Source organism: Symphalangus syndactylus, chromosome 3 (assembly GCF_028878055.3).
Source record: "Symphalangus syndactylus isolate Jambi chromosome 3, NHGRI_mSymSyn1-v2.1_pri, whole genome shotgun sequence".
In the NCBI taxonomy this organism is placed as follows: Eukaryota; Metazoa; Chordata; class Mammalia; order Primates; family Hylobatidae; genus Symphalangus; species Symphalangus syndactylus.
Window position 1 is genome coordinate 33635732 of NC_072425.2, and position 25663 is coordinate 33661394.

A 25663-nucleotide genomic window follows, 5' to 3' on the forward strand; every position below is an offset into this window, starting at 1 on the left:
TATTGTTATGTGTGAATCTGATCCTGTCATTATGATGTTAGTTGGTTATTTTGCTCGTTAGTTGCTATAGTTTCTTCCTAGCCTCGATGGTCTTTACAATTTGGCATGTTTTTGCAGGGGCTGGTACCGGTTGTTCCTTTCCATGTTTAGTGCTTCCTTCAGGAGCTCTTTTAGGGCAGGCCTGGTGGTGACAAAATCACTCAGCGTTTGCTTGTCTGTAAAGTATTTTATTTCTCCTTCACTTATGAAGCTTAGTTTGGTGGGATAGGAGATTCTGGGTTGAAAATTCTTTTCTTTAAGAATGTTGAATATCGGCCCCCACTCTCTTCTGGCTTGTAGAGTTTCTGCTGAGAGATCAGCTGTTAGTCTGATGGGCTTCCCTTTGTGGGTAACCCGACCTTTCTCTCTGGCTGCCCTTAACATTTTTTCCTTCATTTCAACTTTGGTGAATCTGACAATTATGTGTCTTGGAGTTGCCCTTCTCGAGGAGTATCTTTGTGGTGTTCTGTGTATTTCCTGAATCTGAATGCTGGCCTGCCTTGCTAGATTGGGGAAGTTCTCCTGAATAATATCTTGCAGAGTGTTTTCCAACTTGGTTCCATTCTCCCCATCATTTTCAGGTACACCAATCAGACGTAGGTTTGGTCTTTTCACATAGTCCCAAATTTCTTGGAGGCTTTGTTCATTTCTTTTTATTCTTTTTTCTCTAAACTTCCCTTCTCTCTTCATTTCATTCATTTCATCTTCTATCAGCGATACCCTTTCTTCCAGTTGATCGCATCTGCTACTGAGGCTTCTGCATTCTTCGCGTAGTTCTCGAAACTTGGCTTTCAGCTCCATCATCTCCTTTAAGCCCCTCTCTCCATTGGTTATTCTAGTTATCCATTCTTCTAATTTTTTTTCAAAGTTTTTAACTTCTTTGCTGTTGTTTTGAATTTCCTCTCGTAGCTCAGAGTAGTTTGATCGTCTGAAGCCTTCTTCTCTCAACTCATCAAAGTCATCCTCCATCCAGCTTTGTTCCGTTGCTGGTGAGGAACTGCGTTCCTTTGGAGGAGGAGAGGTGCTCTGTTTTTTAGAGTTTCCAGTTTTTTTGGTCTGTTTTTTCCCCATCGTTGTGGTTTTGTCTACTTTTTGTCTTCGATGATGGTGATGTACAGATGGGTTTTTGGTGTGGATGTCCTTTCTGTTTGTTAATTTTCCTTCTACCAGACAAGACCCTCAGCTGCAGGTCTGTTGGAGTTTACTAGAGGTCCACTCCAGACCCTGTTTGGCTGGGTGTCAGCAGCGGTGGCTGCAGAACAGCGGATTTTCGTGAGACCACAAATTCAGCTGTCTGATAGTTCCTCTGAAAGTTTTGTCTCAGAGGAGTACCCGGTTGAATGAGGTGTCAGTCTGTCCCTACTGGGGGGGTGCCTCCCAGTTAGGCTGTTCAGGGGTGAGGGACCCACTTTAGGAGGCAGTCTGTCCGTTCTCAGATCTCCAGCTGCGTGCTGGGAGAACCACTACTCTCTTCAAAGCTGTCAGTCAGACAGGGACATTTAAGGCTGTGGAGGTTCTTGCTGAGTTTTTGGTTGTCTCTGCCCTGCCCCCAGAAGTGGAGCCTACAGAGGCAGGCAGGCCTCCTTGAGCTGTGGTGGGCTCCACCCAGTTCGAGCTTCCTGGCTGCTTTGTTTACCTAAGCAAGCCTGGGCAATGGCGGGCGCCCCTCCCCCAGCCTCGTTGCCGCCTTGCAGCGTGATCTCAGACTGCTGTGCTAGCAATCAACGAGACTCCGTGGGCGTAGGACCCTCCGAGTCAGGTGCGGGACACAATCTCCTAGTGTGCCGTTTTCCAGGCCCGTTGGAAAAGCGCAGTATTAGGACGGGACTGACCCGATATTCCAGGTGCCGTCTGTTTCCCCTTTCTTTGACTAGGAAAGGGAACTCCCTGACCCCTTGCGCTTCCGGAGTGAGGCAATGCCTCGCCCTGCTTCGGCTCGCGCACAGTGCGCTTCACCGACTGTCCTGAACCCACTGTTAGGCACTCCCTAGTGAGATGAAACCGGTACCTCAAGCAGAAATGCAGAAATCACCCGTCTTCTGTGTCGCTGGGGCTGGGAGCTGGAGACCGGAGCTGTTCCTATTCGGCCATCTTGGCTCCACCTTCTATAAACATGGAAATTAAGTACACACTTTGAATAACCAGGGGAACAAAGAAATCACCAAGGAAATTAGAAAATACTTTGAGATGAATGAAAATGACACAAAATTCCAAAACTTGTGAAGTGCATCTAAAGCAGTGCCTAGAGGGGAATTTATAACTGAAAAAAAGGCCATCTTACTAGAGTATGAATAATAATAATAATAATAATAAAAGACCAGGTGCAGTGGCTCATGCCTGTAATCCCAGAAGTTTAGGAGGCCGAGGTGGGAGAATTGTTGGAAGCCAGCAGTTCAAGACCAGCCTGTGCAATGTGGCCGGACCATGTCTCTCTGAAAAATTTTAAAAATTAGCCAGGCATGGTAGCACGCACTTCTAGTCCAAGCTACCTGGGAGGCAGAGGTAGGATTGCTTGAGCCCAGGATTTCGAGGCTGCGGTGAGCCATGATTGCACCACTGCACTCCAGTCTTGGTGACAGAGTGAGACCTGCCTCAAAAAACCAAACCAAACAAAAAACCTATCCCAAACCTTTCTCTTGAAGCACTGGAAAAGAAAAAGCAAATTAAACCTGAAGGGAGGAAACAAAGATCAGAGCAGAAATTATGAAATTGAGAATAGGAAAGAAAAAAAGAAGAAACTGAAGGTTGGTTGTTTGAAAAGATTAACAAAATTGTTGATCAGCAAATCTGTAGGAAGACTGACCAAAACCAAAACCCCCTGAATTACTAAAACAGGAATGAAAGAGATACTGCTACTTGCTAATCTTAAAAAATAAACCAAAATATAAAGGAATACTATGAGCAACTGTATGGCAACAAATTAGATAACTTAGATGAAATTGACATATTCCTAGGAGGCTACAAGTCAAAAAATTAAATCTGACTCAGAAGAAATAGAAAATATGGATAGACATGCAGCAAGTAAAGAAGTTGAGCTAGTACTCAAAAAGCCACCTGCAACAAAAAGTCCAGGCCCACATCAGAGAAATGCGAATCGAAACCACAATGAGATACCATCTCACACCAGTTAGAATGGCCATCATTAAAAAGTCAGGGAACAACAGGTGCTGGAGAGGTTGTGGAGAAATAGGAACATTTTTACACTGTTGGTGGAACTGTAAACTAGTTCAACCATTGTGGAAGTCAGTGTGGCGATTCCTCAGGGATCTAGAACTAGAAATACCATTTGACCCAGCCATCCCATTACTGGGTGTATACCCAAAGGATTATAAATCATGCTGCTATAAAGACACATGCACACGTATGTTTATTGTTGCACTATTCACAAAGCAAAGACTTGGAGCCAAGCCAAATGTCCAACAATGATAGACTGGATTAAGAAAATGTGGCACATATACACCATGGAATACTATGCAGCTATAAAAAAATGATGAGTTCATGTCCTTTGTAGGGACATGGATGAAGCCGGAAACCATCATTCTCAGCAAACTATCGCAAGGACAAAAAACCAAACACCGCATGTTCTCACTCATAGGTGGGAATTGAACAATGAGAACACATGGACACAGGAAGGGGAACATCACACACTGGGGCATGTTGTGGGGTGGGGGGCGGGGGGAAGGATAGCATTAGGAGATATAACTAATGTAAATGAGTTAATGGGTGCAGCACACCAATATGGCACATGTATACATGTGTAACAAACCTGCACCTTGTGCACGTGTACCCTAAAACTTAAAGTATTAAAAAAAAAAAAAGTCCAGGCCCAGATGGTAAATTCTACCAAACATTTTAAAAGAATGCAAGTTCTTTTTAAAATTTTAATTTTTAATTTTAAATTATGGGTACATAGTTATGCCTGTATCAAAAGAATATCAGTTATTTACACACTTCCAAAAAATAGAAGAGGGAGTACTTCCTAACTTGTTATATGAGACCAGTATTACCCTACTACCAAAATTGGACAAAGACATAGATGAAAAACTAAACAAGTTACAGAGAAATTTGTAAGTATAGACACAAAACTTGCAAACAAAATACTAGAAACTGAGTGAGGCAATATAGGAAAAGGATTTTACATCATGACCATGAGGGATTTATCTCAGGAATACAAGGTTGGTTTAACATGAAATCAAATTATATTAATGCCTCATACCAATAAAATAAAGGAGAAAAACCATATTATAATCTCAATAGATGCAGAAAAAGCATTTGATAAAATCCAATACCCCTTCATTTTACACACACACACACACACACACACACACCCCACTCAACAATTTGGAATAAAAGGGAACTTCGTCAGCTAATAAGGGGAATCTACAAAAAACACATAGCTTACACCATAAGACTACATGATAGTACATAATAGGGTTATATGATACCTAATGAAGAAAGACTGAATGTTTTCCCTCTAAGCTCAGGAATGAGATAAGGATGTTTACTCTTGCTACTTCCTTGAAACATTATGCTGGAAGTTCCAGCTAGGAAAATTAGTCAAGTAAACAGAACAGAAGATATCGAGATTGGAAAGAAGTAAAATAACAATATTTTCAGATAATATGTTGTATATAGAAAATCCTAATAAGTTCACTAAAAACCTATTGGAACTATAAATGAGTTCAACAAGGTTGAGGATCCATTAATCATTGATTGATTTTTATAAGTTAATTACAAATATCACTTATTTCTATGTTGTACCAATGGACAACCTGTAAATGAAATTAAGAAAACTGTTTCATTTGCAATAGAAAATTATTTGTTCAAAATGAATTTTTAGGAATGAATTTAATGAAACACGCAAAAATTACACTCTAGGAAATTACAAAATATTGCTGAAAGAAATTAAGGAAGAGCTAAGTAAATGGAAAGACATCCATGCTTATGATCAGAATACTTAATGCTGTTAAGATGACAATACTGACCAAGTTGATTTACAGATTCAATAGACAAACTAATTCTAAAATTTATGTGGAGTGCAAAGGACCCAGAATACTTAAAATATTTTGAAAAAGAACAAAAGTGGGCCGAGCGCAGTGGCTTACGCCTGTAATCCCAGCACCTTGGGAGGCCGAAGCAGGTGGATCATGAGGTCAGGAGATCGAGACCATCCTGGCTAACACGGTGAAACCCCGTCTCTACTAAAAATACAAAAAATTAGCTGGGCATGGTGGCACACACCTGTAGTCCCAGCTACTTGGGAGGCTGAGGCAGGAGAATTGCTTGAACCCGGGAGGCAGAGGTTGCAGGGAGCTGAGATGGTGCCACTGCACTCCAGCCTGGGTGACAGATGGAGACTCTGTCTCACAGAAAAAAAAAAAAAAAAAAAAAAAAAAGAACAAAAGTGGATTACTCCTCTTTCCTGACTTCAAAACTTACTAAAAAACTATGGTAATTAAGACTATGTGGTGCTGGCATAAGACTGGACATACAGTTCAAAGGAATAGAATTGACAGTCCAGAAATAAACCTTTACATTTATGGCAAATTGACTTTCAACACGGGTGTCAAATTCACTCAATGAGGAAAGAATAGTCTTTTCAACAAATGGTGCTGGTACAACTGGATATCTCATGCAAATGAATGAAGTTGGACTTCTTCCTCATATTGCACACAAAATGAACTCAAAATGGATCAGACATAAATGTCAGAGCTAAAACTGTAAAACTCTTCAAAGTAAATCTAGAAGTAAATCTTCCTAACCTTGGGTTAGGTAAAGACTTCTTAGACATGATACCAGAAGCTCAAGTGACAAAAGAAAAAAATATATAAATTGAATTCCATTGAAATTAACATCTTTTTGTGTTTTCACAGGAAACTATCAAGAAAGTAAAAAGACAACCTACAGATTGGGATAAAATATTTGCAAATTCTATACCTGATAAGGAACTCGTGTTCAGAATATATAAAAAAAACTCTTATGACTCAAAAAGACAACCTAATTTCTAAAATGGGTGAAGGATCTGTATAGACATTTACCCAAAGAAGATACATGAATGGCCAATATATACATAAAAATTGCTAAAAATCAGTAACCATTAGGGGATTGCAAATGCAAACCACAATGAGATGCCACTATAAACTGTCTAGGATGGCTATATAAAAAGAAGACACGGCCGGGCGCGGTGGCTCACGCTTGTAATCCCAGCACTTTGGGAGGCCGAGGCGGGCGGATCACGAGGTCAGGAGATCGAGACCACGGTGAAACCCCGTCTCTACTAAAAATACAAAAAATTAGCCGGGCGTGGTGGCGGGCGCCTGTAGTCCCAGCTACTCGGAGAGGCTGAGGCAGGAGAATGGCGTGAACCCGGGAGGTGGAGCTTGCAGTGAGCCGAGATTGCGCCACTGCACTCCAGCCTGGGTGACAGAGCAAGACTCCGTCTCAAAAAAAAAAAAAAAAGAAGACACGTAAGTATTGATAAGGAAGTGGAGAAATTGGAACCCTCAAGCATTGCTGGTGGGAATGTAAAATGATACAGCTGCTTTGGGTAACAGTTTTGCAGTTTCTCAAATGTTTAAACAAAGTGTAACATATACTCAAGAGGAATGAAAACGTATGTCCCACAAAAAATTATAGATAAATGTTCATAGGAACATTATTTATAAAAACCAAAAACTGGGAACAACCCAAATGCTCAACTGATGACTGGATAAAAATTAAATGTGGCATATCTATACAATGAGATGTTTGGTATGTATCATTATTTCATTCCTTTACTTGCCAAATATCTCATTGTATATGGATATCCATACAATGAGATGTTATTTGGCAAAAAAAGGAATGAAATAATGATTCATGCGATGACTTGGATGAATCTTGAAAACATATGATAAGGGAAAGAAGTCAGCTTTAAAGACCACACTTTGTGTGACTCTATTTATGTGAAATGTCCAGAATAGGCAAATCTATGGAAACAGAGTAGATTAGTAGTTTCCTAGGGTTAAGGGGTTGGGGGAAAACAGAGAATTTCTGCTAATGAGTGTGAGTTTCTTTTAAGGGTGATGTTCTAAAATTGTTTGTGTGCTGATAGTTGTACAACCCTATGAATCTACTTAAAATTATTGGATTGTATATTTTAAATGGGTAAATCATATGATATATGAATTATATCTCAATAAAACTTTTTAAAAAAACATTTGGAACATGTTGGGGCATTTTTGAATATAACTCATAGATACAAAAACATGTGTTGGTTATTTTCTATACACACTACTTGTTAAAATATGTTAGTAAATCATACTTCCTTGAAAAAAAAGTCAACACGAGACATCACACATTGAAATGACAAAGAGTGACAAAATCAAGCGTTCACACAGATGTGGAGCAACAGGAATTCTCATATCGCTAATGGGATAGCAAAATAGAACAGCATCTTTGAGAAACGGTTTGACATATAATACGAAGTTAAGCATACACTTGTACTATGACCCATAAATTTTACACCAGTGTATTTACCTAAGACAAGTGGAAATCTATGTTTGCACAAAGACTCATAAGTAAATATTCATTATAGGTCAAAACTGAAAACCATCCAAATGTCCATCGAGTAGTGAGTATATCAACAGTTGTAAATCTACACAATGGAATACTACTCAGCAATAAAAGAAATGACTACATAAACATAAAACATCTTGCTAAGTAGAGTGACTGCATACTATACATAGTTCTATTTATGTGAAATTCTAGATAAGGAAAAACTACAGTGACAGAAGTCAGGTCTGTAGTTGGGGGTATGGGGTCAGGGGAGATAATTGATTGTAAATGGGCATGAGGGAACTTCTCGATTCAAGAATATTCTACATCTTGATTTGGTCATAAACCAAATTATATCTCTATCTTATTTAAAACAGTTCTCCATTGTCCCAGAATTAATTTCAACTTACTTAATATGGCATTAAACCCATTTATGATGTCAGTACTGCCTACTCTTGAAGTCTTACCTCATAAATAAGTTTATGCTTTCATCTGTCTCTTTTGACAATCAAAACAACTTTCAAATGCAAAAATGTGCTAAGCTAGAAGTTCCGTGTTTAGAAAATAAGGCTCTGGAAACTTCCTTGTTCACTTTTATTTCCAGTGTGTGCTTGAGATTTTTTTTTTTTTGGGGGGGGGTGATCTGGAGAGAAGCCTCTGCCAACCAAAAATTAAGGAGACTGAGGCAGAAATAATTTGATAAAGATTTATTGGAAGTCAAATGTAAGGACCAACTTGGGGAGGCACACTATCAAAGTTGGCTATGTTCCGGAGTCAGCTACAACTTGAAAGGCTTTTCTGGGAAAGTTCAGGAGTAGGGAGAGGGACTCCTTATATGGGAGTTATCTTTTTTCATTGGTGATTACAATAAAGAGTTTGCAATCATTGGCTACAGATTACAACGTACAGGCTAAAATATTCTATGTGCAGGGCAAGCAGTAAAATTGCATGATTCAGAAACAAATCAGTGTTCTTTGCAATGTTAATAGGTTATGTATTAATCAGTATGTCAACAGTTGGAGGAACTCACGATAAGATTCTTTACTCAGGAAACAGGATGTAGGCCACAAAGACTTATAGACTTTCCCCAGGCAGTTAATTTGGGAGTCTGCTAGATGTGACCTACAGATTGTCACCTCCATGACCCCTCTATAGGTTTATGCTCACATAATTCCATCATGAAAGATATAAAATTGGAGGTGTTCTTTTAGGTATTCTTTTTACATGTAACTCCTAATATTAGACAATAAATTATTATTATTTTTTTTTGAGATGGAGTCTCACTCTGTCACCCAGGCTGGAGTGTAGTGGCACGATCTTGGCTCACTGCAACCTCCACCTCCTGGGTTCAAGTGATTCTCTTGCCTCAGCCTCCTGAGTAGCTGGGATTACAGATGTGCACCACCACGGCCAGCTAATTTTTGTATTTTAGCAGAGAGGCGGTTTCACTATGTTGGCCAGGCTGGTCTCAAACTCCTGACCTCAAGTGATCCACTGGCCTCAGCCTCTCAAAGTGATGGGATTACAGGTGTGAGCCACCTCATCTGGCTAGACCATAATTCTTTCGTGAAATAACTTTCTCTTAGATAATTCTCCTAGAGAATATTTATTCACAGAGTGAATCCTCTCCTTTCATTTTCATTTATTTTAAATATCTGATTTTCAACAAAAGATTATAAGACATGTGAAGAGACAGGAAAGTATGGTCCATATTTTTATAATGATAAAAGTGTCCCAGCCTGCCCAACATGGTGAAACCCCTTCTGTACATTTAAAAATACAACAAAAACAAAAACAAAAACACAGCTGGGCATGGTGGCGCACGCCTGTAATCCCAGTTACTCGGGAGTTTTACCAGTCCTTTTAATTCTGAGGATTATTAGCTCATCAGCTCTGACCACAGTTGAACCAACTCCTAAAAGAAAAAAAAATCTACCCACAAAAATTAAAAATAAAAAAGTTTAAAAAGTGAAAAAAAGAAAAGTTTCTAATCCAAAATCTTTGCCAAACTTATACTGTACAATCTCTCACAAATACTTCCATTAAGTAGTCTGAATTTCTGACTCAGACATCCATGATATATAGGAAAATGGCTATTGTTTAAGTCACTGAATTTTGATTTAGTTTGTTATGCATCAGTAGGAAACCTTGAGGTTTATCTGAGGGTGTAAATTTTCATAACATATTGGAAAATCATTTAGCACTATCTACTAAAGTTGACTTCAGTATGTCCTATCACCTATCATTTCCACTCCTAAGTATACACTGGAGAGAAATGTGTATGCATGTGAATCAAAAAGCATATGCATGCAGGTTTATAATGACATTGTTGAAATAGCCAAAAAGTGAAGACAATTCAAATATCTAACAATAGGACAACAGATAAAGTGTGTTGTTTATAAAATAGACAATAACAGCAATAATATGGACAAGCTGCAACCACATATGTCAACATGGATGAATCTTGCAGGCATACTATGGAGAGAAGGACACCAAACACACCATAATGCATATCATATGCTTCCTTTTTTTTTTTTTTTTTTGAGGCAGGGTCTCACTCTGTTGCCCAGGCTGGACTGCAGTAGTGCCATCATAGCTCACTGCAACCTCAACCTCCCAGGCTCAAGCAATCCTTCCACCTCAGCGTCTGAATAGCTAGGACTTCGGTCACGTACCAATGAATGTTTTTATTTTTTGCAGAGACAGGATCTCACTGTGTTGCCTGGACTGGTCTCAAACTCCATGGACTCAAGCAATCCTCCTGCCTCGGCCTCCCAAAGTCCTGTGGTAATAGGCCTGAGCTACTACCCCTGCCCTGATTCCATTTTTAAAAAATGCAATAACAGGCAAACTAACACAGAAAATAGAATAATTCTCAGTCATCTTTGTGGAGAAAGAGCATACTGATGGGCATGGGCACCAAATCAGCTGGTAATATTACGTGAGTGCTGGAGAAGAATGTGCAGTGAGTGGGTGTGTGCGGTGGCATGGGATATTCTCTAGAAGCTGCTAGGTCTGTAGGTTTGTAGTGTAGTTTCAGCCTTCTACATCCTTGTTGATCTTCTGTCCAGTTCTACCAGTTATTGAAAGTGCAGCATTAAAATCTCCAACTATTGTGCTCAATTGTCTATTTTTCCCTCCAATTCTGTCAGTTTTTTTTCAAATATTTTGGAGCTCTGCTTTAGGTGTATATACATTTATAATTATGTCTCCTTGGTGGATCAGTGATTTTTTTTTTTTTTTTTGAGACCGAGTCTTGCTCTGTCGCCCAGGCTAGAGTGCAGTGCTGCAATCTCAGCTCACTGCAACCTCTGCCTCCTGGGTTCAAGTGATTCTCCTGCCTCAGCCTCCCGAGTAACTGGGATTACAGACATGCGCCACCATGCCTGGCTAATGTTTTTTTGTTTTTTTTTTTTTGTATTTTTAAATGTAGAGACGGGGTTTCACCATGTCACCATGGCTCTGTTCTGTTCCATTGATCTATGTCTCTGTTGTGGTACAAGTACCATGCTGTTTTGGTTACTGTAGCCTTGTAGTATTGTTTGAAGTCAGGTAGCATGATGCCTCCACCTTTGTTCTTTTTGCTTAGGATTGTCTTGGCTATATGGGCTCTTTTTTGGTTTCATATGAAATTTAAAGTAGTTTTTTCTAATTCTCTGAAAAAAGTCAATGGTAACTTGATGGGGATAGCATTGAATCTATAAATTACTTTGGGCCAAATGGCCATTTTCATGTTATTGATTCTTCCTATCCCTGAGCATGGAATGTTTTTCCATTTGTTTGTGTCCTCTCTGATTTTCTTGAGCAGTGGTTTGTAGTTCTCCTTGAAGAGGTCCTTCATATTCCTTGTAAGTTGTATTCCTAGGTATTTTATTCTCTTTGTAGCAATTGTGAATGGGAGTTCACTCATGATTTGGCTCTCTGTTTGTCTATTATTGGTATATAGGAATGCTTGTGATTTCTGCACATTGATTTTGTATCCTGAGACTTTGCTGAAGTTGTTTATCAGCTTAAGGAGATTTGGGGCCGAGATGATGGGGTTATCTTAACATACAATCATGTCATCTGCAAACAGAGACAATTTGAATTCCTGTCTTCCTATTTGAATACCCTTTATTTCTTTCTCTTGCTTGATCGCCCTGGACAGAACTTCCAATATTATGTTGAATAGGTTTGGTGAGAGGGGGCATTCTTCTCTTGTGCTGGCTTTCAAAGGGAATGCTTCCAGCTTTTGCCCATTCAATATGATATTGGCTGTGGGTTTGTTGTAAATAGCTCTTATTATTTTGAGATATGTTCCATCAATACCTAGTTTATTGAGAGTTTTTAGCATGAAGGGGCGTTGAATTTTATCAAAGGCCTTTTCTGCATCTATTGAAATAATCATGTGGTTTTTGTCATTGGTTCTGTTTATGTAATGGATTACGTTGATTGATTTGCATATGTTAAACCAGTCTTGCATCCTAGGGATGAAGCTGACTTGTTTGTGGTGGATAAGCTTTTTGATGTGCTGCTGGATTTGGTTTGCCAGTATTTACTAAGGATTTCCGCATCGACGTTCATTAGGGATATTGGCCTGAAATTTTCTTTTTGGTTGTGTCTCTGCCAGGTTTTGGTATCAGGATGATGCTGGCCTCATAAAATGAGTTAGGGAGGAGTCCCTCTTTTTCTATTGTTTGGAATAGTTTCAGAAGGAATAGTACCAGCTCCTCTTTGTACCTCTGGTAGAATTCTGCTGTGAATCTATCTGGTCCTGGGCTTTTTTTGGTTGGTAGGCTACTAATTACTGCCTCATTTTCAGAACTTGTTATTGGTCTATTCAGGGATTTGACTTTTTCCTGGTTTAGTCTTGGGCGGGTGTATATGTCCAATAATTTATCTATTTCTTCTAGATTTTCTAGTTTATTTGCATCAAGGTGTTTATGGTATTCTCTGATGGTAGTTTGTGTTTCTGTGGCATCAGTGGTGATATCCCCTTTATCATATTTTATTGTGTCTATTTAATTCTTCTCTCTTTCTTCTTTATTAGTCTGGCTAGTGGTCTATCCATTTTGTTGATCTTTTCAAAAAACCAGCTCCTGGATTTATTGATTTTTTGAAGGGTTTATCTCCTTCAGTTCTGCTCTAATCTTAGTTATTTCTTGTCTTCTGCTAGCTTTTGAATTTGTTTGCTCTTGCTTCTCTAGTTCTTTTAATTGTGATGTTAGGGTGTCAATTTTAGATCTTTTCTGCTTTCTCTTGTGGGCATTTAGTGCTATAAATTTCCCTCTACACACTGCTTTAAATGTGTCCCAGAGATTCTGCTATGTTGTATCTTTGTTCTCATTGGTTTCCTATAACTTATTTATTTTTGCCTTAATTTTCTTATTTACCCAGTAGTCAATCAGGAGCAGGTTGTTCAGTTTCCATGTAGTTGTGCAGCTTTGAGTGAGTTTCTTTATCCTGAGTTCTAATTTGATTGCACTGTGGTCTGAGAGACTGTTTGTTATGATTTCCATTCTTTTGCATTTGCTGAGGAGTGTTTTACTTCCAATTATGTGGTCACTTTTAGAATAAGTGTGATGTGGTGCTGAGAAAACTGTATATTCTGTTGATTTGGGGTGGAGAGTTGTGTAGATGTCTATTAGGTCTGCTTGGTCCAGAATTGAGTTCAAGTCCTGAATATCCTTGTTAATTTTCTGTCTCGTTAATCTGTCTAATATTGACAGTGGGGTGTTAAAGTCTCCCACTATTATTGTGTGGGAGTCTAAGTCTCTTTGTAGGTCTCTAAGAACTTGCTTTATGAATCTGGGTGCACCTGTATTGGGTGCATATATGTTTAGGATAGTTAGCTCTTCTTGTTGCATTGATCCTGTTACCATTATGTAATGCCTTTATCTTTTTTGATGTTTGTTGGTTTAAAGTCTGTTTTATCAGAGACTAGGATTGCAACCCCTGCTTATTTTTGCTTTCCATTTGCTTGGTAAATCTTCCTCCATCCCTTTATTTTGAGCCTATGTATGTCTTTGGACGTGAGATGGGTCTCCTGAATACAGCACACTGATGGGTCTTGACTCTTTATCCAATTTGCCAGTCTGTGTCTTTTAATTGGGGCATTTAGCCTGTTTTACATTTAAGGTTAATACTGTTATGTGTGAATTTGATTCTGTCACTATGATGCTAGCTGTTTTTTTTTTTTTTTTTCAAGATTTAGTAGAGTGAAAACAGAGCTCCCATACAGAGGGAGGGGACCCAAAGGGGGTTGCCATTGCTGGCTTGAATGCCTGGGTTTATGTCCCGATCATTGTCCCTCCCACTGTGCTCTCAGGCGATAGATGATTGGCTATTTCTTTACCTCCTATTTTTGCCTAATTAACATTTTAGTGAGCTCTCTTTACTATCTGATTGGTTGGGTGTGAGCTAAGTTGCAAGCCCTGTGTTTAAAGGTGGACATGGTCACCTTCCCAGCTAGGCTTAGGGATTCTTAGTTGGCCTAGGACATCCAGCTAGTCCTGTCTCTCAGTCCCCTCTCTCAACAGGAAAACCCAAGTGCTGTTGGGGAGGTTGGCCAACCACCACTCTAACTGCTTACTGCTGAACTGGGGTGTAGTAGGGGTTGTGCAGCTGAGATTTCCTTGAGAGGGGTGCCTTCAATGTCATTAACATTGGAGCATGGGCTAGCAGGCCGGTCCAGGGGTCCATGGTAGATCTTAATCATGGACTGCATCTGGGGCTCCATTTGAAGAACGATTTGTAGTTTTACAACTTCAATTCTGGAAGAGACAAACTTAACAAGGAGGTTAAAGATACAGGGTCGAAAGAGGAGTAGCAATATTATAGCTGCAAGAGGTACTAAGAAGGGGAGAATCCAGGGCATCCATTGGCTGAGGAGGCCCCAGAGTCCAGTGTTTTTAAGGTCCTCTGCTCTACATTATAGTCGATCTCGAATTTCTTTAACTTTCTCAGTGACGATTCCAGATTAATTAACATAATAACAGCATTCTTCCCCTAAAAATAAACAGGTTCCCCCTCTTTCGGCAGTTAGCAAGTCTAAAGCTCTTTGATTTTGAAGGACTACTGCTGCTAGGGAGTTAAGTTGATCTTGCAAGGTGACCAGGGAGTCGGCGACCTGTTCCATGTCACCATTTAGTTATTGAGATAATTTGTAGTAGAACTGAGTAGAGACTGTGATACTGCCAATGCCAATACCTAGTCCACCTGGCACTCCTGCTCCGATAACAAAAGGATTGAAATGTATGGCCTGAAGCGAAGGGGGAGTCACACCCAACAGTTTGTAGAGTTTTGGGCTGAGACCTCATGGAGCCCAGTGAGGGTGGTATTAAATAGGTTTACCAGGCGAGTATGGGTATGGAGTGTTTCATGTAGTTTTGAGAGATACAGTCCTTTGTAGGGGCTAGGGGTGCTATGTACCTGGGTCAGTTAGGAGATTACTTCCTTTATGTGTTTTTCTCTTGCCTGATCTTGAACTCCACCCCCAACAGACATACCAGTATGGGTGAAGTAAGTCCAACAGACAGTGGCTCCAAGTCCTCCAGGACAACTAGGATTAATCATTTTTCCTGTCCAGTGATGAGTATTTGCATGCTAGCTGGTTGTTTTGCCTGTTAGTTGATGCAGTTTCTTCGTAGTGTCTATGGTCTTTACAATTTGGTATGTTTTTGCAGTGGCTGGTACTGGTTGTTCCTTTCCATGTTTAGTGCTTCCTTCAGAAGCTCTTGTAAGGCAGGCCTGGTGGTGACAAAATCTCAGCATTTGCTTGTCTGTAAAGGATTTTACTTCTCCTTCGCTTATGAAGTTTAGTTTGGCTGGATATGAAACTCTGGGTTGAAAATTCTTTTCTTTAAGAATGTTGAATATTGGCCCCCACTCTCTTCTGACTTGTAGGGTTTCTGCAGAGATATCAGCTGTTAGTCTGATGGACTTCCCTTTGTGGGTAACCTGACCTTTGTCTCTGGCTGCACTTAACAGTTTTTCCTTCATTTCAACCTTGGTGAATCTGACAATTGTGTGTCTTGGGGTTGCTCTTCTCGAGGAATATCTTTGTGGTGTTCTCTGTACTTCCTGAATTTGAATGTTGGCCTATCTTGCTAGGTTGAGGAAGTTCCTAGATAATATCCTGAATAGTGTTTTCCAATTTGGTTCCATTCTCCCTGTCACTTTCAGGTACACCAATCAAACATAGGTTTGGTCTTTTCACATAGTTCCATATGTCTTGGAAGCTCTGTTTGTTCCTTTTCATTCTTTTTTTCTCTAATCTTGTCTTCATGCTTTATTTCATTAAGTTGATCTTTAATCTCTGATATTCTTTCTTCTGCTTGATCAATTTGGCTATTGATACTTACGTATGCTGCATGAAGTCCTCGTGCTATATTTTTTAGCTTCATCAGGTCATTTATGTTCTTCTCTAAATTGGTTATTCTAGATAGCCATTCCTCTAACTTTTTTTTCAAGGTTCTTAGTTTCCTTGCATTGGGTTAGAACATCCTCCTTTAGCTCAGAGAAGTTTGTTATTACCGACCTTCTGAAGCCTACTTCTGTCAGCTCATCAAAGTCATCCTCCATCCAGCTTTGTTCCGTTGCTGGCAAGGAGTTGTGGTCCTTTGGAGGAGAGGAGGCATTCTGGATTTTGGAATTTTCAGCCTTTTTGTGCTGGTTTTTCCTTATCTTTGTGGATTTATCTACCTTTGGTATTTGATGTTGGTGACCTACCGATGGGGTTTCTGTGTGGACATCGTTTTTGTTGATGTTGATGCTATTCCTTTCTGTTTGTTAGTTTTCCTGCTAACAGTCAGGCCCCTCTGCTGCAAGTTTGCTGGAGTTTCCTGGAGGTCCACTCCAGACCCTGTTTGCCTGGGTGTCACCAGCGGAGGCTGCAGAACAGCAGAGATTGCTGCCTGTTCCTTCCTCTGGAAGCTTCGTCCCAGAGGGGCACCCACCAGATGTCAGCCAGAGCTCTCCTGTATGAGTTATCTGTTGACCCCTGCTGGGAGGTGTCTCCCAGTCAGGAGGCACAGGGATGAAGGACCCACTTGAGGATGCAGTCTGTCCCTTAGCAAAGCTCCAGTGCTGTGCTGGTAGATCTGCTGCTCATTCAGAGTTGGCAGGCAGGAATGTTTAAGTCAGCTGAAACTGCACCCACAGTCACCCCTTCCCCCAGGTGCTCCATCCCAGGGAGATGGGAGTTTTATCTATAAGACCCTGACTGGGGCTGCTGCCTTTCTTTCAGAGATGCCCTGCCCAGAAAGGAGGAATCTAGAGAGGCAGTTTGGCTACAGTGGCTTATGGGCTGTGGTGGGCTCCGCCCAGTCTGAACTTCCTGGCTGCTTTGTTCACACTGTGCGGGGAAGACTACCTACTCAAGCCTCAGTAATGGGGGATGCCCCTCCCCCATCAAGCTTGAGCATCCCAGGTTAAGACTGCTGTGCTGGCAGTGAGAATTTCAAGCCAGTGGATCTTAGCTTGCTGGGCTCCATGGGGGTGAGATCCGCTGAACTAGACCACTTGGCTCCCTGGCTTCAGCCCCCTTTCCAGGGGGAGTGAATGGTTCTGTCTCACTGGAGTTCCAGGCGCCACTGGGGTATGAAAAAAAAAACTGCAGCTAGGTCGGTGTCTTCCCAAACAGCCGCCCAGTTTTGTGCTTGAAACCCAGGGTCCTGGTGGTGTAGGCACCTGGGGGAATCTCCTGGTCTGCAGATTGCAAAGACTGTGGGAATAGTGTAGTATCTGGGCTGGAGTGCACCATTCCTCACAGTATGATCCCTCACAGCTTCCCTTGGCTAGTGGAGGGAGTTTCCCAACCCCTTGTGCTTCCTGAGTGAGGCGACACCCCACCCTGCTCTGGCTCCGCTCCCTGGCTTGCACCCACTGTCTAACCAGTCCCAGTGAGATGAGCTGGGTACCTCAGCTGGAAATGCAGAAATCACCTGCCTTCTGGGCTGATCTTGCTGGTTGCTGCAGACCAGAGCTGTTCCTATTTGGCCATCTTGCCAGGCCCGTTTGGAAAGAGCTGATTTCTTGACAATATTGTCTTCCTAGCATCCAAGAACATGAAATATCTCTCCATTTATTTAGTTCTTCTTTGATTTCATTTATCAGAGTGTTTTTTTTTTTTGAGATGGAGTCTCGCTGTGTCGCCCAGGCTGGAGTGCAGTGGCGTAATCTCAGCTCACTGCAAGCTCCGCCTCCCGGGTTCACACCATTCTCCTGCCTCAGCCTCTCCGAGTAGCTGGGACTACAGGCGCCCGCCACCATGCCGGGCTAATTTTTTGTATTTTTAGTAGAGACAGGGTTTCACTGTGGTCTTGATCTCCTGACCTCATGATCTGCCTGCCTCGGCCTCCCAAAGTGCTGGGATTACAAGCGTGAGCCACCGCGCCCAGCCATTTATCAGAGTTTTATAGTTTTCCTTATATAGATTATACACTTATTTTGTTAGATTTACACTCAAGTATATCATTGTGGGGGAAGGATGCTAGTGTAAACAATGTTGTGTTTTTTTTTTTTTTTTTGAGACGGAGTCTCGCTCTGTCGCCCAGGCTGGAGTGCAGTGGCACAATCTCGGCTCACTGCAAGCTCCGCCTCCCGGGTTCACGCCATTCTCCTGCCTCAGCCTCTCCGAGTAGCTGGGACTACAGGTGCCCGCCACCACGCCCGGCTAATTTTTTTGTATTTTTAATAGAGACGGGGTTTCACCGTGGTCTCGATCTGACCTCGTGATCCGCCCGCCTCGGCCTCCCAAAGTGCTAGGATTACAAGCGTGAGCCACCGCGCCCAGCCAATGTTGTGTTTTTAATTGCAAATTCCATTTCTTCTTTGCTGGTATACAGGAGAGCAATTGACTTTTGTACATTAACCCTGTGTCCTGAAACCTTACTGGGAATTGCTTATTGTTAGTTCCAGCAGTTTTTTGTTGATTCTTTCAGATTTTCTACATGGACGGTCATCTCATTGTCAATTTTCTTATAAAATTCTTGTTGTCTTGTTGCCTGATGGTGGGAGGGATTTGTCATGAGTGCTGACTTTTAGAAAAATGAAGTTTCAAGATTAATATTATTAAAACTTCAAGTCATTAGCGATCATGTTTCCTATGTTTTACAATCAAACAAGCCTATTGGATTTAGCCAGTTTCACTATTCCAAGCTCATGCTGTATGGGCCACTCTAGCCCATTATCCCTAAAATATAATCCTACCACTTAATTAGCTCTATTTTATATTTTTATATTATTCAATATAGTTGTTGTTTCTTCTTTTCCTAAGAAGGAGACAATTTGCCTATTCATGTGGTAGGACCAAGTTCTTCTGAGGGTCTTCCTTCTGGACGTTTGCCATCAGTGATCCAGAGTAAATGAACTGTCATAAGGACGCAGAAAATATGGAGAAGTCATGACTTGCAAAAAGAATGTGGCAATAAGTGCATTTTCTCTCCACACACAACTTTAAAAAAATATTTTTACCAGTGATTTGAGGGTAAGTTGGAGACATTTTGCCCTTTTAACACTAAATGCTTCAGTGTGTATTTCCTAAGAATAAGAGCATTATCTTACATAACCATAGTACAGTGATCAAGATCAGGAAATATGATATTGATAGAATACTAATATCTAACCCCCATTCCATTTTCAAATGTTGTCAATTGTCCTAATAATGTCCTTTATAGCCCATTTTTTCCTAATCTAAGATTCATGCTGGGGCATGCATCGTATTTAGTTGTCCTGTCTCTTTCAGGTACGGAACATTTTCTTGGTTTTTCTTTTTGTTTCCTGATGGTGACACTTTTTTTTTAATTAGGAGTTTTTTATTTTATGATTTCTTCTTTTTTATTTCAGTAGGTCTTGGGGGAACAGGTAGTGTTTGGCTACATGGATAAGTTCTTTAGTGGTGATTCCTGAGATTTTGGTACACCCGTCAGTGTACATTATCCCCAGTGCGTTGTCTTTTGTCCCCCAGTCTCACATCCTTTCCTCTGAGTCCCCAGAGTCCATTGTGTCATTCTTATACCTTTGCAACCTCATAGCTTAGCTCCCACTTATAAGTGAGAACATAGGATGTTTGATTTTCCATTCCTGAGTTACTTCACTTGGAATAGTGATCTCCAATTCCATCTAGGTTGCTGCAAATGCCATTATTTTGTTCGTTTTTGTGGCTGAGTAGTATTCCATGGTGTATATATATATATGTGTGTGTGTGTGTGTGTATATATATATGTATATATATATCTATGTGTGTATATATATATATCTATATCTCACATATTCTTTATCTGCTCATTGATTGTTGGGCATTTGGGCTGGTTTCATATTTTTGCAATTGCAAATAGTGCTGCTATAAACATATGTGTTCAAGTATCTTTTTTGTATGACGACTTCTTTTCCTCTGGGTAGATACCCAGGAGTGGGATTGCTGGATCAAATGGTAGATCTACTTTTAGTTCTTTAAGGAATCTTCACACTGTTTTCCATAGTGGTTGTACTAGTTTACGTTCCTACCGGCAGTGTAAAAGTGTTCCCCTTTCATCCCATCCATGCCAACATCTATTATTTTTTGATTAAGGCCCTTCTTGCAGGAGTAAGGTGGTACTGCACTGTGGGTTTGATTTGCATTTCCCTGATAATTAGTGATGTTGAACATTTTTTCATATGTTTTGTGGCCATTTGTATATCCTTTTTTGAGAATTGTCTGTACTTTTGGAAAGCATAGGCTGATTATGTTGCATAATATCCCTAAATTTAGGTTTGTCTGGTTTACACTCATGGTTAGATTCTGGTGATTTAATTTTGATGGGAATACTGCAGAGGTGATAGTGTGTTCTCAGTACCTCATATTAGAAGGCACGTGGAGTCTATTTGTCCCAATACTGGTGATGTTAACATGATTATCCTTCAGGCCTCCCTATCATAAAGTTATTATTTTATCTTTAAACTTACTAAGTAATTTGTGGTGAGATATTTTGACACCATGTAAATATCCTGTTCATCCAACTTTTACCTTCAAAAACGACACTGCCTACATTAACCTAATATAACATTTTACCTATGGTAATCTATTGCCTACAAAACCCTTAACTGTGATTGATTATTTTCTGACATCATTCCTCTAAATTTATATTTTTTGGCATCCTACTATGAGTAAAAGCTTTCTATTCCTATTTACATAATAATGAACATGTACATTTTTATATTATTCTATGAATTATGATCAATTATCATTTTTATTTTGATGCTCCAAATAATATGTCCTAAATTTAGCAATGGGAGCTTCATCAAGTGGGCGTCTATGACCCTTTGCTATATTCCTACCATTCTTTGCATATTTCTTACTTTCTGGTACGATAAGATACTCTAAGTTAATCTTGTTCTTTCTGTATCCTAGCTCTGGTATTAGTCATTTTCCCAAAGAGCCGTGTTTCCTTCTAGTTGAGAATGGTGTTTAGAAACTAATATCTGGGGCTGGGGGTGGCGGCTTATGCCTGTAATCCCAGCACTTTGGGAGGCTGAGGTGAGTGGATTGCTTGAGCTCAGGAGTTCGAGACCAGTCTGGCCAACATGGTGAAACCCTGTCTCTACCAAAAATACAAAAATTAGCCTAGTGTGGTGGCACATGCCTGTAGTCCCAGCTACTCAAGAGGCTGAGGCAGGAGAATCCCTTGAACCTGGGAGGTGGTTGTTGCAGTGAGCCAAGATCCTGCTACTGCCCTCCAGCCTGGGCGACAGAGCCAGACCCTGTCTTAAAAACAAAACAAAACAAAATAAAGATCTAGGATGTGCCCATTACTACCGAGGTTTCATTCATTGCCTTACAATCCTCTCAATATGTGTATATTGAATAACATTTCTGATCAGTTGTTGGGGCAGTCAGTGATTGCTCTGTGGCTTTAAGAAATAAATGTTCTTTCCCTAATTTCTGAAAACCAGGAAGTAATTTCACAAATGCACAAAATGTGTTTTAGTATTATAAGGACATCTTTTCTCTGTATTCTGTTAAGTATTCTACACTGAAATCATTCATTAAAAAAATCTTGACATAGCTAAGGATTGACAAGAAGAAAGTGAATAGAAAACCTTGTTTTCTGAATTTTTCCAAAGTATTTTGGAGGAACTGTGTGGTTCACTCTCTATTTAACTTTTTAAAAGTTTGATATAATTGGATCCTTGGGACAATATCCCTGAAGGATCTGAAGTTTCAAACCTCTGTATATCTTAGCTGCTGAACTTTAAATTGTTCAGGGACAACAGGTATTCCCCCAAAACAACAAATGATTTAAATTTACCTAATATTTCAGTTGCTATCCTTTGGTATTTTTAGTTATGGTAGTAAGAATTAATAATTTCAAAAGAAATGAATTGCACCATTGATTTTTACATAATATTTAACATTTTAAAATGTGAATTAATTTATTGTTTCTTGGACATAGTTAACTTTATGTAGTGCATCATAAAACAATATTTTATTTGAAGTTGGTGACACAGAATTCAGATGGGAGGACACAGAATTCAGATGGCTACTATTAAATACTTTTGAATATCAAATCTCAGGTAACTGGGCTGATTTTTTCATTTAAAAACTTTTGTGCTTGTTAGTCTTAAGAGTAGCACAAAAATTAAGCTTCTTTGAAGTAATGTTTTATAATAATCTAATAACTTTTTATTATTGGAGAAGTCTATTAAATATAAAATTCGGCAGAGAAATTCATAAGATGAAAGTGATTTTTAAGAACATGTATATTTGAAAATAGGAAAGACTCAGTGGAGAAAGAAAACGGTTGAAGGTTTATTAAAAGGCAATATGAGTGCAGAAGCAAGGTAAATTTTCTGTAATAATTTTTTGTTAACAATGTGAAATGTAAGAAAAAAATACAACTTTAAGTTTCTGCCTGTCCTGCTAGAAACTAGTTTTGCCCTGCAGCGACCCCTCTGTGGGAATCTCATCGATCACAAGTGAAATTCTGGCAGTGCTAAAGTTAGTTTGCACAAGTTCACTGCTTATGGATATGGTCATGATGGTGGTCAACATTCTTCTCTTGCCAGTTCCAATGTTCTTATTTATAACTACATGCTCTGTAATCTTATTTTCAAAGAGATCTTATGGTAATCTTCCAAGGGAGTTTAGTTTCTGCATTTCCTGGATATGTGGGTTTTCATGTATTGCCTGGCTATACTTTTTAGAACTCTTTAAACACTCATAAAGATATGGGGCTCAACAATGAATGAAATTGTACACTGGATGAATTAGTATTAAATGTATTAATATTAAATTGTGTGACATAAACTGGCTCTTAAATATAATCACAAATTAGAATCTACAATGCTTCGAGCATGTTGTCCTTTATGAAATCAGTGTACAGCCCCCCCCAAACTGTTAGCTGGAAAGGGCAGAGTTCATTTAGACCCAGAGCCTCCGACTATGAAGTTGGTTTAAATTTTTTTTTCTTTTTTTTGAGATAGAGTCTCACTGTCACCCAGGCTGGAGTGCAGTGGTGCAATCTCGGCTTACTGCAACCTCTGCCTCCCTGTCTCAGCCTCAGCCTCCTGAGTAGCTGGGACCACAGATGTGCACCACCACATCTGGCTAATTTCTGTATTTTTCATAGAGACAGGATTTCACCATCATGTTGCCCAGGCTGGTCAAACTCTTGAGCTCAAGCAATCCACCCGCCTCAGCCTCCCAAAGTGCTGGGATTACAGGCATGAGCCACTGTGCCAAGCCTAAAATTTATTTGTTTCTTTCAAGGTTCCTCCTCTTCTTTTAGTGAAGATCAATATTGCTTTTTATTGTACATTTGAGCTTTCTTTTCCTCACTTATCTGGATTACTTTTCTGATTTGAGCTCAATAACTTCTTCAATGTACATTCATATTTTTCCTCATTCAGTCACTTTTGAATCTTTATTAACGACCTACTGTGTGCCAAGGATAGGTTTAGGAGCTCAGATTCAAGTATTAAATATGCATATTCTTTTTTTCAAATTTGCTGTTTTCTAAATTTTATTGTGGAAGAATCAACTTATATACATCAAACCTGCTTCCCCCCCTTACATCAATAAATACACTATCCTGTGATTTCTTGTAGTAAAATTGCATTTATAGTAGTGAAAATAAGTTTGAGAGGATTTTCCTAACTAAATAAATATCACACTTTGTTCATTTCTTTATGTCCTCAGATTAAATGAAGGGAATAATACTGGAATAAATATAGATGAAAGAAAGAAAATGCAAGGAGAAAACTTCACCATTTGGAGCACTTTTTTCTTGGAGGGATTTTCCCAGTACCCAAGGTTAGAGGTTGTTCTCTTCGTCTTCAGCCTTGTAATGTATCTGACAACCCTCTTGGGCAACAGCACTCTTATTTTAATCACTATCCTAGATTCACGCCTTAAAACCCCCATGTACTTATTCCTTGGAAATCTCTCTTTCATGGATATTTGTTACACATCTGCCTCTGTTCCTACTTTACTGGTGAACTTGCTGTCATCCCAGAAAACCATTATCTTTTCTGGGTGTGCTGTACAGATGTATCTGTCCCTTGCCATGGGCTCCACAGAGTGTGTGCTCCTGGCCGTGATGGCATATGACCGTTATGTGGCCATTTGCAACCCGCTGAGATACTCCATCATCATGAACAGGTGCGTCTGTGCACGGATGGCCACGGTCTCCTGGGTGACGGGTTGCCTGACCGCCCTCCTGGAAACCAGTTTCGCCCTGCAGATACCCCTCTGTGGGAATCTCATCGATCACTTCACGTGTGAAATTCTGGCGGTGCTAAAGTTAGCTTGCACAAGTTCACTGCTCATGACCACGATCATGCTGGTGGTCAGCATTCTCCTCTTGCCAATTCCAATGCTCTTAATTTGCATCTCTTACATCTTCAGCCTTTCCGCTATTCTGAGAATCAGCTCAGCAGAGGGAAGAAACAAGGCTTTCTCTAGCTGTGGTGCCCATTTGACTGTGGTGATCTTGTATTATGGGGCTGGCCTCTCTATGTACCTAAAGCCTTCATCATCAAACGCACAAAAAATAGACAAAATTATCTCGTTGCTTTACGGACTGCTTACCCCTATGTTGAACCCCATAATTTACAGTTTAAGAAACAAGGAAGTCAAAGATGCTATGAAGAAATTGCTGGGCAAAATACCATTGCATCAAACACACAAACATCTCTGATTGGGTCCCTACAGTTTTACCAGAGATGTGCCCCTGGCAGAGCTCACCAGAGAAATTCTAGACAACATACAACCTCTTAGAACTCTGATCAGATCTTATCTCTACATAATTTCACAGTTATGAGATGCATACACAGAGTGATTGCCCATTAACAATAGTAGGTTTCAATTTGCATTTGTTAATATTTCCTTTTTGTGTTTTGTGGTTGTGAGGTTTTGAGTTATAGAGTCATTAAATGTTTGCTCCAGAAGAAATCTTGTATATCTTCTGTGCTTTAATCCTTTCTCAAAGGAGGTGGGAGCATAAAGAAACAGATAAAGACTGGCCTTAATTGTGCAAGTGAGAAAACAGAATTTAAAAATGTAAAAGACTAGCTCAACGTCACACAACTGTAGAACTGGGACTACGACATCCTTCCGATTTCTTGGCCAGAGCTTGTTCTGCCACATGATGGTGGCTCTCTAATTACCCTTCATTATTCAAAACTCCTGATTAAAACTCCTTATCTCCCTGAGCAAGGCGTTCAGTGATGCCTACTTGATTTTTCCACTTGCCAGCCTTGCTTTTCTAAGCACATAAATACTTGTGCAAATTGTATCTGCTTTTATGCCAGCATACTACTCATATACTAATTAAGTCTTTTTCATTCATGTTTGTCTTTTTTCTTCATTGGATGATTGACTTCACAGAGACACGTATTCTTGTTATTTTGTACCTTTTCTGTTTACATCAGTCATTCAGTAAATTAACACATTTATCAGCTTTACACCAGTCACTTTATTTGAGAAGAAAGTACCACTTGTGAAAATTATAAAGAAACAAGGGCAATGAGGTATATTGCTTTATAAATACTTAAACATTATAGAGACAATATTTATGTTAGTTGTTTTAAATATTTTATTTGCATACAAATATTGCTTGTTAAAAATGCCTTC

General features: G+C 39.9%; 1 protein-coding gene across 1 annotated transcript; it reads left to right on the plus strand.

The window, feature by feature from the left end:
* The first annotated feature begins 21983 nt into the window (after positions 1 to 21983).
* On the plus strand, positions 21984 to 24982 carry OR2K2 (olfactory receptor family 2 subfamily K member 2). The gene is made up of 2 exons (XM_055269935.1): positions 21984 to 22104; positions 23729 to 24982. The coding sequence occupies exon 2, from the start codon at positions 23778 to 23780 to the stop codon at positions 24726 to 24728; it is 951 nt and encodes a 316-aa protein (XP_055125910.1). The 5' UTR covers positions 21984 to 22104; positions 23729 to 23777; the 3' UTR covers positions 24729 to 24982.
* Positions 24983 to 25663: the final 681 nt, after the last annotated feature.

Excerpts from the sequence above, each read along its gene's own strand:
- OR2K2 (XM_055269935.1), top strand. The coding sequence starts at position 23,778 with ATGCAAGGAGAAAACTTCACCATTTGGAGCACTTTTTTCTTGGAGGGA.